Below are 16,946 nucleotides of genomic sequence, written 5' to 3' on the forward strand. Positions count from 1 at the left end.
AAATGGTGATGGAAATGGACGTGGTTGAACAACTCCCAACACCGCTATGGAAACGTCATGGGGTGCTTGCTGAAGCCGAAACTGCACAAACCATGTAAGACAAGGGTTTCACAGCTATTAAATCCGCTAACATTCGTCCTGAATACTAAGGCGTTTGCTGTTTTGCCCGAATCTGTTCTTCGCAGTAATTCACTAAACCTTTGTTAGTTTGGAAATTCGTTAAGAAAACTCATGATGTTGGGCTTTACATAGTGAGTTGCAAGGTAGGAAATTGGGTCGATTGTATCGCCGACAAACGTTTAAAAATATGAGTTTAACTTAAACGGGGAAACAAGAAAGTAGAGGTGAAGGCTCCATTCAAATCTCTTTGGTAAAAGAAAATGACTACTTCCTGTTTTTTTCCCAGTTCAGTGGTGTGTTTGTGGTTGTGTGAGTGGTGCGTTCAAGTTCTTCCGTTATTTTTTAAATCACTCAGTACTGTAAACCGTAGACATGTTCGATATTACTGTATACATTTTGTCCCGTTGTAATAAAACACGTGAACGTCACGTAATTGACGACCGCGTAATGTCAACATTGACGTCGTTCGGTGTGGTGTGTTGCGTTGAAATTTGCTTTGGTGACGGTAAGACGACTTCAAGATGCCCAGCGCAATAGGCGGAGCGCCAATTGAATAACGCAACAGTACTTGATTTTACTGTTTGTACTGGTAGGTGGTCGGAACAGGTTGAGCCTAACAAACAGCTTTGGCTTAGTCAGCTTACTTGTGGGGTACTTGGAGATTTACGCAAGAAGAATACTGAATATTTGAGTGGCTCTGGCTGCGCTCGATGATGGCAGTGAGTGCCTCTGCTGCTTTTGACAACCGGAGACCACGACCACAGTCTGTTGTCAGCAAACAAGTTGGACCAGAAAGCGGCTCAGGACCTTTATACTTCAATTATAGCTTATTTTAAGCGCTAACTACTCTGGTTCTCACAATAAGCCTTTCTAAGCTGCTGAGGAAGTCCCTTATAGGCTTGATCGTGAAAGAGGTTGCCAAGTGAGTGTGCGCGCGCGTGTTTTATGTGACTGGTCTGGACTATGGAGACACACACCGAGGTGCTTCTTGTCACCGCAAATGTCGGGTCACTCTTCGACAATGTAAGTAAACCGACTCTTGTCAATGTACAATTAAAAAAACTACACAAAATAGGCCGAAATTATTGATTTTAATTAATGTCGGCAATGTTACGTAGAACTAAAGCAAACTGTACTTCGAATGGGCGCCATTTATTTTCTACGTCACGATTTTTTTGTCACGCGCACACCTATACGTGTTACGCCCATCCAAGGTGTTTTTACATTACGTTACATTACAGTTCCAATTTTGTTTTTACTTTTCCTCGTAATGAGGTTCCACTTGGTAGAGTTAAGACTCGACTCTACAGGGTTAATTTCAGTTAATCTTTTGAAGCAGGGTGGTAATAATCAAGTCGCTGGTGACATGTTGACCTGGTTGGCGTGAGTGAGAACGTTTAATACGTCAGGACCTGAAATACGTCAAGTTCCAGATGTAGTTTAGTCACAAACATGGGGGTTTTACCATATTTCCCAACAAAATTCTTTTTTAAATGTGAATTATTATAAACTATGATGCAAATGTAATAACTACCAAGTGATGTAAATAAATTTAATTAACTGACTACAGCGTTGATGTAACTGCATGTGTTGTGTTTATTATTTTACTTTATGTTAACTGTTTTGTTAAGCGCTTTGTTACAGCTGCCGCTGTTGTGAAAACGCTATATAAATCAGCATGTATTGTATTGTACATGGCTAAAAGTCTAAGCACATCCAAATCACTGAACTTTTTTCAAGACATTTTGGACAATTGTATGCTTCCACCTTTTGTGGATAGTTTGGATGCTCGGTGTGGAGGCGCAATTCTTATTTTTTGGGATTAAACGAAACAACCCGAATGCACAATAATATCAAAAACATTTTATAAGAAGTGGGGTACATTCTGCACTGCCTGACAAACATATTACTATTACCTATCAGTATGATTAAAACATAATGCAAATATTCTTAAATGACTATCACTCAGACAGTATCAAGCAAAAATCAGCATTGTTATCTTGAAATTTCGCTTCCTTTAATTGTAATGGTCAAGTGTCCCAATACTTTAGTTACTGCGTATAAGTGAGGTTCTGTATGTTCCTGGTAAAAAGAGTTTTCCTATTTTTCTAATAGTTATTTGCACCTATTGGTTAGCAGTCTATTGTAAATACAACATGCAGTTCAATGTATTTCAGTTTTAGCACATTTGAAATTTGGTTTTAATATTTCCAGCTATATTTTCAATAGCTTTTAGTTCCGGTTGAGCTGACAAAGTTTGAGGTGAGGTCAAGTGATTCAAGTGATTATGCTCATGGAAATTTGGCTCAGGCCCATGTTTCCGGGTGCCAGATTGAGCTCCAGTGGAAACATGTCAGAAGAGCCCATTGTGGGAGATATGTAAACAGATGATAATCTTTACTGGTGGATTCGAGCTTTTCTAGTTGAATACCACCCGCTTCCATTCATATAAACAAACACTCCAAAATATTCCTCCAGCTTTCAGGATATCGGCACGGTTTGATGGTTTTGTTGTTAAATCTGATAGCTCGTCAACATCATCATCATTATAATGATAGTACATCCTGAGGTTGATAAAACATGGTTAGCAAAAAATGAGACTCACAACTTTAAGGAGCTCAGATTTCAAAGTACTGTATTTCCTCAATAATTAATGGTTGTCATTTTCAAATTGTGGGATTAGTGGAACGCCAAAGAATCGCTGAATTAAATAAAGGTGACATTTATTACAGTCACTGATGGTGAGGTGGTACACTCGCCTGACTTGTGTGCAGACAGGGTGAGTTCAGGTCCCACTCACTGCATGTGTGTGTAAATGATTGTCTTTGTAAGTACCCTCTGACTAACTGGCAGCCAGTTCAGGGGGGAGTCTGCCTTTCACCGGAAACTAGTTGGGATAGGTTGCAGCACCCTGTGACCCCAAAAATGAATAAAAGTGTTTAAAATGGATAAACAAATTACTTTTTTTTCCAAAAAAATCTAGTAAACTACTCCACTAAACTACACTTGAACTCCTTGAACTTTTTGACCTTTTGCCACATATACGATGGAGATCATTTGTGAACATCATTTTAAAAATATTTTCAAAGATTCTCAATTGAATTCAGGTCTGGACTTTGACTTGGCTATCTTAACATGTTTAGTTTTGAACCATTTCATTGTATAAATTGAGCTTTATGTTTCAGATAATTGTCTTGTGAGAAGGTAAACCTCCATTATAGCCTCAGGTCTTCTGCAGACTCAGGCAGTTTTTTTCCCCTGAAATAACCCTGCATTTAGCTCCATCCATCTTCCCATCAGCCATAACTTCTTCCCTGTCTCTGCTGAACAAAAGCAGCATACACCAAGAAGCTGCCACCACCATGTTTGATAGTTGGAATGGTTTGTTCATGGTGCAGTGAGATTTCTTACGTCAAAATTGGGCCTTATTTTCGTGCCGAGTGCAAGTCTAGTACAAAGTGCAGTCTAACCATGCGCTTGGGTGGAGTTTTCTGTCATTTAGTATTTTGCTAGACCTTGCACAGGTAACATTGGATGGAACAGGGTGTTTGTGCCTTTTTGAGCTGTTGTGGGATGGAAGTAGTTGTTTCCCGGCCAATCCCCGTGGCGTCCCTATTTGGCTGTGCTTGGCATTGCAGAAACAGATATAGAGTCGTGAGGGTACGTGCATGACCCTGGCAAATAAACTGCAGAGAGGGGCAAAATATAATATGAAGCCGCTTTCAGGATGTTGCAATTTAGCTCAACACCACTGCAAACTCCACCCACCAGCCTCATTGTTATGAGTACTTGCACAATATCTCATGGTTATGCGTTATGTCATGAGATCCATAATTGTAATGCAAGAGAAACCCTTTAGGGTAAAATATTACTCCCTTTCCAGATGAATTATGTACAAAAGGTGATCAATCGGCCATTAGAGGCGTTGATTGGATTCACCGATCGACGCAGTTTTTGACGAATCCTGGCTTCTGCCTGTAATCTGTAACATGGTTTGATTGACACTGCCTAGATAGCTATCAATCTAACTACTGTATTTTTGGGGGTTGTAGTGCAGTGGTGTAAAGCTGTACAGCATTACTAATATTTTGCGAACGGCTCTTGGTAAAATAAAACAGTGATAGATCCAATCTGAATATCTCCAGACAGTGTTGATCAAAACTAAACCTTATTGTTGACACGGCTCAAATCGGGGTCTCATCGTATTGTAAACGTGTAACTGCTACCCCAAGTTTGCGTGACAATAAGCTATTTGACTCTAATTATTGTATTGCATCTCATCTCATGTTTTAGGTCGGTGAAATACAAAACGAATGGCTGCAGGAGTTATACAAGGTAAATTTGACTGATCTCTCCCACATGTAGACTGTTCACGTCATTCCATATGACTCTCATTTCATGTCTAACCTAACCTTTACTGAGCCATGGTCACCAAACAAAAAATGTCAATCGATTAATCTTGTCTCCTTTTACTTACAAAGTACTCAGTGGGAATCTGGGTTTGTTCAGTTGAGCTCAAAGCTGATTTACTTGCAGAAAGCCATGGTCACACTCTACATACATGACTGCTTCATGCACTGTGGAAAACAGATACTGTTGACCATTGATAAGAAATGAACGCATGGCCTGGTATGTAAACTAAGTAACCAAAAATTTCCACCTGACTGACACATTGTGGAAAATGATCCTCCTGTTACAAACAAATTCCTCTCTTTCCTCTCTCCTGACTCTTAAGTAATTTGTAGCATTTTACTCTCTGTGTAACAGACCATCCGCACCTACCAGCCACAGTTCATCGCCCTGCACTTTCAGGAGGTGGGAGGGAAAGACTACATGGTCAACATGGGCCACGCAGAAGAATTCTTTTGGTAGGGAAATGAGCCATGACTAACTCGTCTGTTTGTGTTTGTTTCGATCACAGAGAAGGGGTCGTCGTTGTCTTGCATCCAAATGGGCGGCTTCATCAAATGTTTTTCCATTCTCAGTCAATTAAACTTTCTCCTACTTGTTTGCTCAAAAGTGTAAATTACTCATGACAAAGTGAATAATTTTCCCAACCAACATTGCAAAACCTTTTAATGAAGCAATGCAGACTGGCCACATTTGTTCATAATTGCTCTGTTTCTTTCCAGGAGCATTGAGTCCTGTGAAGCTCTAAAAGATTTTGACAGGCGCTGCATTTACGTGGACAACCAGTTTCAAGCAGAAGAGAGTTTCACGGTGAGAAAGAAAGAAAAACGTACGGAAGCTGTGTGTGACAGTACAGTAGTTCTCAGGAAATTCCTCTAGATGGAGCCCTCATCCTCGGTAGAAAAATGAAGTGCAGGAGCTGTCGTGACGTGCAGTAAAAGTGAACCCTTGATTGTTTGCCGATATTATCAAGTGTGTATATGTCACATTTAATAAATAGGACATATGCATTCATATCATTGATTTTAATCATGTCAAGACCTCATCTTTAATTTTTGTATGATTACATGAGGAGTAGTCAAACGTTTTGGTCCAGTAATCCTTTACAGTGGAATACCCACCCCCCAAGATGCCCTTAAGATCCTTACTCCAATTGAACACTACAATGGGTACCCCTAAATGCTAGAGAGATGCAAGTATGAATCTTAAATGAAAACTTTAAGACACAGGCAACAGGTGAGCATCAAGCCGATCCATCAATCAAAATGATGCATTTTCTGTCTTGGGAGCTGTTTGTGCCCTAATTGTGTGTGTGTGTGTGTGTGTGTATCCAATCTGGAGCCGCATCAGCTCTTTATGCTTAGGTTTGTAAATGAAATCCCTTGAATTCCCATGTAATCACCATCATGCAGTCAGTCCTTTTCTGTTAAAATAGTCTCTGTGTAGGTGCATACACTGCAAGCCAGGTGTTCTTCACCTTTTTGACCTTGGGGTGAATGAGAGGAGTAACTCTGCACCGGAGGCGGGCTCGATCCGGTGTGGATAATATCTGCGACAGGGAGGCGACTCCTCTCATTCATTCTAAATGCAGTGTGCTTGTCATGTGCTGACAGTCTCAGGCGGAGTGCAAAAGTGGATTTTGACATGGGCAATGTGAGCATATCTGCAGTATGAAGTAGGCACTTGAAGATCACCCAAACCCAATTGTTTAATATTTGCAGAGGGAGAAGAAATGCTTGAGTCATATCACCATGGCCTTCATCATTTCAAACTGTCTGTCAATCAACCTGCAGTTGGTCGCAATGTGTTTTTCCAGGTTTATTTATTTAAGATCCTCGGTATGAACCACAGGGCAGCCTGGAACCCACAGACTCATTTGTTCAGCTGCTGACTTGACATGAATGCAGGTCTTTGCCCTACTTTTTATCTATTTAACAATTTGAAGAGAACATTGCTCAAACCCTTTGACTACACTCAATTGCAAGTCCCAGCCCTGACCCCCCCCCGCCCCCCCACACACACACACACACACACTTCACTGGAAAGTAGCAATGCCTTTCTTGAACTATTAACCGATACGCCTCCCTTTGCCCTGAAATCTGACAGCAGTTGCCACTGGCTTTGCTTGTTGGCTGAGGCACCAGGAGTCAAAGGGAGAAAGTCAATGGCCAGGTGTGCGGGTGACAGGACTGAGTCAATACATTTAAGTCCAGATTAAAACTATTGATCCGAGCCCATTCGTACACAATAAATAAAGTGTGGGGCCACGGTGGCAGCTGGGACTAAGTTTCCCCCTGCACTCCAGTGTTTGCACCCTCCACTCATTGCCCTGAGAGAGATCTTGCGTCGCCAGCTCTTCCATGCTGTGTAGCCTCATTCTCATTAAGTTCGTGCCACCTGTATTGATTTTCAATTTATTTCCCGTTGGGTGCAGATCATCAGTTACATGCCTGAGAGAGAGCGAGAGTTTGGGGTGTAGGGTGTGTATGTGGTGGTGGGGGGGTGGGGGTGGTTTTCAGGCTGCAAAAGTAAGTGGGCTCAGACTTGCAGGCATTTTCAGTACAAATGGTGTTTTGATTAAAAATAAAAAAAATCACTTGTAATTCAATATTTTTTATTAAACTGTGCACATACCTGATGGATGAAGATAGGTGCTTGATTGTATAGGGAGCAAAATGCATGCAGTTTCTTGCACTATTAGAATTCAACTAGGCCAAATTTAGAACTTATTGCGCAACACGATTAATGTAATGACATGCGTCGGCTTTAACTATTGGCAAAAATGGTTGATGCAAATGTTCTTGGTATATAGCTTTTTTAACAACTGTTTTTCTGTCCATGCTCCGGTCATGAGTTTGGACAAGTTGCTCCCGAATTGCTGTTCACTGACGCAAAGCACACAGACGCCTCTGTTTTGTTAAATGAGAATTACTTTGGCAAAGAAGAGTGATGATGTCTTTTGGGAGCTAGGGGGGTCTTGCACAGTGGTCCGTCACGCCCTTCACGCAATGGCTGATTTTTCTTTTGCCGCCAGTCCCTCCGAGCCGTGTTGGCAGACAGCAGAAAGCCCCCTTCTTAATACCTTTTAGATTGTTTTAATCTTCTGTCTTTATTGATCTCGCGGGACATGATTAATCAGATCAGTGGAGCAGGCAGTTAGTACATTAAAAATTGTCGGACCATATTTGGGGATGATTGGGTGCTGAAGTGGACTTCCAGGGGGGGGGGGGCTGGTCTAAGTCTCCTGAATTAAGTTGTAGGTGTATTTGGCAGCGTAACAAACAATCTTACAGTATCAGTCATTGTGCAAGCCTCGCACAATGGCGAAACAAACATCTCAGTTCATCTGCTCAGCTGTCGGCTTGGGATGATTTCTGCTGTTTTGGTCACCACATTCCAGTGACTTTTTGCCTTTTGTTTATGGGTCAATGCTTTAGCAGTTTGTAAGGTTCGAGCATTGCTGAATTGAAAGAATATGTGCTGCTCAGGTTTATGTTTGCCTTCATGAAATGTGTACAGCCTGCCACCTTTCAATCATATGCCAATGATCACCTCAGTCACCTGTCACTTCATGAGGTAAGCAAATGCACAAACCAAAACCGGACCAACATCACAGATGTGTACTCTGTTTGGTGTAATTTAACTGCAGTATGCATGTATTCATATAACTATGAACGATATACTTTATTTTGCAGAAAACGACAAATAGCGAACACTACAGTATATGACGATGATGATTCAGAGTAATTTATAGTTAAGTTGAGATTATGTTACATTGGTATCACATATTGCAAATTCAAGTAGCACACAACACATGCATTCAAGAACAGAATTTCTATTAAAAACACGAATATGGTGCATCAAGATGAGGATGTGTTCTAATGGTAGACTGGGACCAGTGTCAAACTTTACACTTGAATCCTTTGTTGCAACTGATGTAAGTCCTTTCATTGCATTAATGGAATAGTTATTGTCAATGTTTAACGAAATATGCGCAGTTACATCCCAGTGCCTGCTCCTCTGAAATGATTTGCATCTGGAAAAACTGCATTTGCATGCTAAGAATGTTTACACTGTCTGTTCTGGTGCCACTGTGCTGCATTTTTTTAAAGTCAATTTATATTACAGTATGTCTGACGGATAAATTTATTGCTGATTTTCAGTCATTATAACTCCACTCTTTCTTGTGTTGTTCTTTTGCATGTAGGCGTTGGGCAGCATGTATTTCATCCACAAGTCATTGAAGAACATCCGGCAGTATGACTTCAGTGGTAAAAACAATCTTGATTGTGACTTAGCCAAATTCTTTAGCAGGAAAAAGTGCATTTTAAGATTAACCACAAATAGCTAGAGACCAACTCCCTTCCCCCCACCCCATTGCACATTTGCAAAGTGCCGGAATTTTGAAGGAGTCATTTTCCACCTGCATATTCCAGTCACGTTAGGCATGAAAAAGCTCCTCAAAAAAGCTTATGGAAGAACCATAAACATCATGGAGCTGCCACTAGCTGTTTGGCCCAAACAGATAGTCGCAGTCTAATGGCTCCTTTATAGATCCCCCTCATCACGTATGCCGTACTGATGAGGTTAACACCAGTTTATTGATTACTGTTTGCATGTTTCCTCACTCTTTTTATATGACAGCCGCCTGTCCCTCCCTCTTGGTCTTTGCCTCTCACAGTTAAGGACTTTAAAGCGGTGCCGGGACTGGACAAGTATGTGGGCTCGCTGGATGGGGTCACCACCATGGAAAAAGAAAAATTCCCAAAGACTTTCTGGCCTGATGTGAGTGTTTGTGTGTATTTTTTAGGCTGGGAGTAATGTCTGTCCCAATGGGAGATGTTTGGATAAATGAGTCTACTAGGGAAGAAGGGGGTGTCTGGCTGCTCTGACAGGGAGATGAGATAAATTATGTGAAAGGATCAATAATTATGTGTTTGGCTGCTGTTTACGGACTCTTGCTAATTTGTCACTCTTGCAGTTCAAGTGGTCCAGAAAGGGCTTCTTGAGAACCCGCTGGATTATCCATGACCGGTATGTACATCGGACTAATCCCTGCTCATCCGATTCATGCAAATTCTGCATAATCTTGCCGGCCACATCATCTTAAATCCAAGAGATCATCACAATCAATTTTGATTGACAATGTCAGAGAGCTATCCATTTAGCAATATATGTATTATTGTGTCACTGCACCAGACTGAACGTGTCACTTATATTACCTTGTAGCTACTATACCTCACTGGAAAATTTAGTTAAATTACCAGAGCTGCCAACTGTTCCGGATTGTTCGTATTTTGTCGCGCAAATCTCTGAACGTGACGTCATTATGGCCAGAACATGTAGTCTTCCAGATATTTTAAAAACAAAAATCATGGGTCACACTCCCCCAAAAGTTTGAAAAGGAGCAAAAATGCTTGGTAGATAATTGCGATTTGTATTTGACAAAATGCCGCTTTGGCCGGTGGCTGCGGTGACATAATGCGTCTCTGCAGAAGCAAGTTTAGCTAAAGGCTAATGACTTGACTTTGAACTGATATCTGCTAGTTTTTAGCGAATCCAAAGTTAGCCAAACGCTAATGACTTGACTCAGCCTCGATTGCTTGGAGCATCGACAAGAAACAAGGGCAGCCGCACAAAGTGAAGCTTCACCGGCAGGTGATTATGCGCAGACAATAATTGTGTGCAACTGAAGAAGAATTCTGACAACTTTATCCATCATAGAATAACAAACACCAACACAGTGTTATTATGCTGTCAGTTTCATAATAACCGGTATATTTGTTGGAATATGCCAAACAACTGTGGCTCTGTAAAGCGGAGCTAATGGTGACTGACATTCTTAATGATTGATTTTTATTTTGGTCTTTCAAAATAATGAATGCAATGAGTTGATTTCGCCCATGATTACAATACAATACAATACATGCTGATTTATATAGCGCTTTCACAACAGCGACAGCTGTAACAAAGCGCTTAACAAAACAGTTAACATAAAGTAAAATAATAAAAACACATAACATAAAACACAGACAGTCGTGCAGTCCTAACCACTTTTCTGTCACACGCTTTGTTGTTTGAAGCAGTTTGAGATGAAAGAGGAGAGAATCAAAGTGTCCTTTAACCAGTGGATCAGAGACGTCATGCTCAAAATGTGCACACGTCAGCTACACGCTAAGTTTCAAAGTCAACAAGAAGCTGTAGCATCCATTGACGAAAAAAGAGATTGATTCACTTCTCCTGTCCCATGGAAATCCATTTCAATTCCAAGCGGCGACTCTCGGTTCCAAATACGCATCGGCGCTCTGCGCCAACGCTCCTCTCCTCATCCTCAACTTCAGCAGCCATCCATCCAGCCGCACCAATGCCGACTGTCCAACAACGCCGACATATCCACTGAACAAAACGGGGTTTTGAAAAATGCTGCCCATTACAGGCGCAAAAAACACAAGCGCCCCAGGTCTGTCCAGCACCGACAGTCAATGGCGCCGACATTCCTCCCAATCAAAATCTGCTTGTACAGGCGTGCTGCCGAGAAGGCACAACCACCAAGCACAGATACTTCTCCTTTGACGAATTTCGTGGCCAAAAAACGCTGAAAACAGTCCATATCAGGTCCACACGATGAAACAACAAACAACATGTGACAAAACAAAAGACAAAAACACTAAAAAAGAACAAAAAAGCAATGCTCTTGAAGAGCCTACTCGGGCGCCATCTTCTTGTAGATTCGAGGGTTGATGCTTGCTGTTGTCATGTTCAAATAGTATAGTATATAGTGTCATGCACTATATTTAGCACAGATCTGATCAAGTGGATCGAAATCCATCTATATTTTGCATTTTTATGCACATTTCCTGATTGACCGAATGTCATAATCTGCGCAATATATTAATGATGTCATCGATCGGATCTGTGACATAAGACATAACTTTTTTTTTTTTCACATTCACCAATATCACATTAGATTGGCTGGCTGGCTGCCAAAGGTTAGACGTGGTCTGATGAGGCATAAGTTTAGATCGACTTTCAGCTGTCAATTTGTACCGTGCCAGGCGGATGTCAAAGGACATGTACTTTGGAACTGCCAGTAGATTGCAGATCGGTCAGCCAAATTCCCAAACAGGCACAGTGAGGCCTGAGCTACGACAATCAGGATACGCCGGTATTTCCACATGCACCAAAATTAGTCTTCAATTCATCTGTCTTGCATGTTTTGGAATGTGAGAGGAACCTGGAAAAACTCTGGCAAAAACATGTAACATCACATGTAAAAGAAACACCACAAGGAAAGGTCGGAGCCAACATTCAAATCCAGAATATTTGCCCGAGAGGCATAAATGCTATCCACATACTTCACCTAACATAGAAGTAATATCTCTTTCCGCCACCATTTGCTGTTTTCCTTCCAAATGACTTGTTGCGCATGTGTGAGTTTTTGTTTTTGTTGTCTTCTCAGAGGACTGGACCTAGTCAACATCCACCTGTTTCACGATGCCTCCAACCTCATTGCCTGCAACGCCAGTCCTTCTATTTACTCTGCCAATCGCAAAAATGCACTCAGACACGTCATCAACAGGTTCGAGTTGCCGCTCCATCATAACACATTTCTGACTAACAGCCAACAGTGCACACTTCCTGGTCAAGTTTAATTAAGAGGATTACCACATAAAACAGTCCTTCAACTAAACTTGGACAAGTGACGCTAATGTATTTTTGCTTTGAATGTAAGTGCCAATGCTTAATTTCTGTACCTAGAGCAGTGGTTCTTAACCTTCTTAGCGGTATCGAATCCAACCAATTAATATGCACATTCAGCAACCCCTTTTACGAGTGAAAAATAAATAAATATACGGTATATGCCTCGCCCTTTTTTATTTATTTAATTTTTTTAAACAAATTCAAGATATACCAAAAAATGCATTTATTAAAAACTGAAAAAGATAACTAAAATTACATGGCATAAATATATATATATATTTAATTGTATGACATGCAATCACGACAGTCACACTGTGACTACAAAGCGAACAAAATTTCCCACAGCACTGATTGGACAAGCAATGTAATGCGATTATCTGCAGCCAGTGATGGCCAAGCGGGCGTGTCATAACTAATTGACGGGTGTGTCTAAACCTCCATGGCAAAGGCTCCGTCGAACCCCTGAGACCGATTCGCCGAACCCCGAGGGTTCGATTGAACCCAGGTTTAGAACCACTGACCTACAGTGTATATTCTTTGTCCTCTATCCTCTCACTAATGATAGTTCAAAGTTTTGTGTGACTTTTGTGAGACCCCAGACAACAAGCTCAAAGATTTGCATCTTCAAATTTTTTTCCCCCAGGATATCAGACAACTGCCACACGCCGATGCCTTTCTTCCTGTTTGGAGACTTTAACTTCCGCTTAGACACTCAGAGTCTAGTCCAGGTATGCTCCCAACGATGCTGCTGTCTTTGTATCTCTCTATTGCCATCACTATTTGACCAACACCTTTGTGTTTGCATATGAGCAGCATCTGTCTACCTCAGCTGAAGTCCAGACCATAAAGAAGGACAGCAGCAATGAAGTGGAGAAAATCATTTGTGAGGAGAAAGCTGATCGCCAGGTGGTTAAAAAGCCTTCCCTGACAATTATTTTCGCCATATAGCTCATGTTGTTTTCTCATTGGCAGGTACTTCTGCTGATTGAGGACAAGCTCTTTGCCTACCTGTATCAGGCGGTGTTCAGAGAAAACAACGGCAAAGCGGTGAGCTCATCATCCAGACTTGTGTGTTGCTCCTTAGATCTGTCACAGGCCAGCTCAAAGCCTGTGGCAAAAGTTAAGAGGACGCAGACAATAACAGGCCAATTTTTAAAAATAGTAATACCAAGTAACTTTGTGTGTATGAATAATTGCTTTATAGATAGGATTTAGCACATTTAACAAATCAACGTTGAAGAACGTCAGTGCATGTGGCCCTCGGAAGAAAAAGTTTGGATGTTTATTGACAAACCCCTCTTCGTTACAGCTGCTAAAATATGACAAAGAAGTCGCAGCCTTCCACGACGTTGTTCGAGAAGAAGAAATCCAATTTCCACCCAGGTGAGATTTGTATTTTACTGCAAGTGTCTTACCTCTCTAGTTGTTTGAACAGACCCAAGTGTTTGATGCGGCTGCCTATGTCTCATTCTCCCAGTTACCCCTACAGTGAAGAATTCACTAAACCAACGCAGTACATGAACACTCGCTGTCCTGCATGGTGTGATCGTATTCTGATGTCACACACTGCTCAACAACTTATCCACAGTGTAAGTCACCACCTGCTGCTTCATATGGTTTTAGTTCTATTTATTTATTTATTTATTTTTAGTATTAGTTTTAGTTTTATAAAATATGGCATATTTGTTGATGCAAGATATATATTTTTAAAAAAGGTAATGTATTATATATTTCATGAAAGTGACCTTCAAAATCTTTAACAACTGCTCAACCTTCCTTCTTCTGTAATGTCATACAATAATAGGACAGCCCACTAAAGTGAGTTTTATTCCACTTATCGATGCAGATGATTATTTTTCAACTAAAGCAAACACCTGACCTGGACTACAGTCAACTGAAGCTCAGTTTACCCCTGGTTTGAATGACCCATTGGCAGTATTAATGACGCTTACCTTCTCTTCCCAGGGCACCGATGGCGAGAGGAGTGTTATTTATGACACAGTGGGCCCTAATGTTTGTATGGGCGATCATAAGGTAACATTTGATTGAAACACGGAAGCTGTAGCCACCAACCAGACTGGCATTTGGATGTGATAACGTGTCATTGTGTCTCTTCAACAGCCTGTTTTCTTATTCTTCGCACTGAAGACAAACGGGCATTGACTTGGGGATCTTCTCAATGGTAAACCAGTGAGTGTGTGTCCATATTGTCGTGGTTGTGGCATGCGTAGAGGACGGGGAGGGGAGCGCTCGGCGTAAGAGTAGCAATCTTGTTGGATATCCCCAGAGAGGCATTAGCTAGACGGAGCCCACAGTGTTGCCGTATGAACTAAGATGAAGTACCAGCGGGACAGCAGCTCTCCTTTGTGTCCATGTGCCATCAGCACCTTTCACTGATGTCTTTTACATCCTCTCCGCTGTCAATCTGGATCCACAACACCGAGTGCGCTGATAGGTCGGTCCACATTTCTCTCTGGATGGCCAACTCCGGAGAAATACATTGCAGCCGACAGAATATTGGCTTTTTTTTTTTGGTTTTGGTTTTTTTTACATTAACCCTATTAAGGACAAAACACTGTTTGAAATTTGTTTGGTTGGTCAGGACAAACCAGGACAAGTGCTTGAATATGCGGCTTCATAAAACGATTTAAGTCCTTTTAGAAAGTCAAGTAAAGCAGAGTACGTACCTTACAGTTCGGACTACTGAGCACACTGGCTTATAAATCACACGCACCAAGATTACAATACGAGAAGATAGATAGATAAACAAAGACATGGATGGGAATCACTGCTAACTACAATTGAAATGTGAGGAGTTGGAAAGAAGCTCTCCATCCATCCATGTTCTCATCCGCTTATCCTCACGAGGGTCGCGGTCGAGGTACATCCACCCTGAACTGGTCGCCAGTCAATGGCAGAGCACACATAAACAACCATTCACGCTCACACTCACACCTCAGGACAATTTAGAGTGTTTCATTTGCTAGCCAAGCATGTTTTTTGGAATTTGAGAGGAAGGGAAAAAGCTCTCATAACATAAATTAAAATTAGTTTGCTGTCTGCTGCCAGGTCAGAATTGCAAATGAGAGAATCTGTTCTCAATGGACTTGCCTGCACATAAAAAGGTATAAATAAATAAAAAGAAACTTAGCTTCTCCCCCCCCCCCCCCCAACTCATTCCTCCCTCTCACATGCCAGTCGAGATATTACAACACAAAGTGAAAAATAAGAACATGCCCATTCTGTGTTCATTAATATTTTTTTAGTGTAACTTCTCATGGACAATCTTTTTTTCTGCATTTATTTGTGTCTATAAAGGTGCAACAACATTCTCGGAAAATTGAAGGAATGAAAGAAAGAACTTGACCCAAGGTCAAGTGAATGCTTATCGATCCTGATCTTTCAAGTTCAAGACCTTCACATAACCTTTTTTTTTTCTCATAAGTGGTTCTCAACAGACGCTTGGACTTCATCACTGAATCTGTCAACATACCGTATATTCTTATTCAGTCAGACAACTTTGTTACCGTGTGTTCAGAACCGTAGAAGGTTTCAGTTTTAACGTGATTTGGTTTCAACTGTAATTGTGCATTTGTTTTGGATTTTTATACTTTTAGCTATTTACTGATGTGTTGTTTTTATTCTCTTTTCATTTCACAAAAATAATTTCAGACAGCTGTGATATGTACTGTATGTTTTTTTTTGGGAGGGGCAGAGTTGGATAACGGAGGGAGACACTATATATAATTCACTGAAAGGCATGCAGCACTTGTTATTTATCAAATTTTGCTGTTTCAAATGTGAAAAAAGCTTCCAGATGCTCAAATTTGTCAAACAGGTGTTGAAACATGGAACTGCGTTTTCCTTTCATTTCTTCCTCTGCCATTGCAAAACTATTGCATTTGCTTGAACGTAAGTACGGGGTCTTCAATCCTGTTCCTGGAGGGCCGCTGCCCAGCCATTTTTTCCATCTCTCCCTGCTGCAACACACCTGGTTCAAATGATCAGATAATCAGCAGCTGCTGGAGAACGATCCTGCACATTTGAATCAAGTTTGTTGCAGCAGGGAGTGGTGGGAAACAGGAAGGACGACGGCCCTCATGGAACAGGAGTGAAGACCCCTGACTCAACAGGACATCTTTGAATATGATCAAGAAAAACAGTCATGGTAACTACATATTAATGTATATGTGCGAATTTGTTTTTATCCATCTGAAAATGGTCCCTAAAATGACATGAAGTGATGGCATTTCGGTATGAGCATGGGGAGTGATGGTGGTGTTGGCAATGAACCCTGCATACTAAGTGCTTTATTAGGTACAACACTTAGCAAATTGCTCTCTTTAATTCATCCTTTTAAGCTGTCCTTGAAATGTTTCATGTCTGTGCTAAGAGTCGACATAGCCGTATCCCAAGTAAGGTATTGCATCTTGCAAAGAAGCAACCTTAAGAATTTAACCACTGTTCCTATTAAAATATCAACGTTATCATTCGGAGGTTTGTTTGTTTGTTTGTTTGCAACGGCCTTCACCCTGGGCGGGTTGAACCGGCTTCTTCCTTGGCGCACGCGACATCCCTGATCATGGCGGCCCAAGCGCGGCGATCCTGTGCCAGGTCAACCGACAGCTTCAGCCAGTCCTGGTTCCACCGTCTCAGACCCACCACCAAGGGGCCGGAAAGATACGTGAGGTCTTCTTTCATCGTGGTGGCCCAGG

At 41.4% G+C, this 16,946-nt stretch overlaps 1 protein-coding gene across 2 annotated transcripts; it reads left to right on the forward strand.

Annotated features, from left to right (window-relative positions):
* The first annotated feature begins 429 nt into the window (after positions 1-429).
* Positions 430-16,718, forward strand: inpp5l (inositol polyphosphate-5-phosphatase L). 2 transcript variants are annotated; one of them, XM_052068855.1, is made up of 16 exons: positions 430-1,143; positions 4,414-4,455; positions 4,888-4,988; positions 5,253-5,340; positions 8,738-8,801; positions 9,212-9,315; positions 9,512-9,564; positions 11,990-12,109; positions 12,875-12,959; positions 13,045-13,137; positions 13,204-13,278; positions 13,541-13,614; positions 13,709-13,820; positions 14,197-14,265; positions 14,353-14,427; positions 15,550-16,718. In XM_052068855.1, the coding sequence occupies exons 1-15, from the start codon at positions 1,084-1,086 to the stop codon at positions 14,392-14,394; spliced, it is 1,182 nt and encodes a 393-aa protein (XP_051924815.1). In that variant the 5' UTR covers positions 430-1,083; the 3' UTR covers positions 14,395-14,427; positions 15,550-16,718. The 2 variants fall into 2 exon arrangements, with proteins under 2 accessions (XP_051924815.1, XP_051924814.1); XM_052068854.1 differs by having other exon boundaries at positions 431-1,143; positions 14,353-14,421.
* Positions 16,719-16,946: the final 228 nt, after the last annotated feature.

The sequence above is a fragment of the Hippocampus zosterae genome, chromosome 6 (genome assembly GCF_025434085.1).
Source record: "Hippocampus zosterae strain Florida chromosome 6, ASM2543408v3, whole genome shotgun sequence".
Taxonomy (NCBI): domain Eukaryota; kingdom Metazoa; phylum Chordata; class Actinopteri; order Syngnathiformes; family Syngnathidae; genus Hippocampus; species Hippocampus zosterae.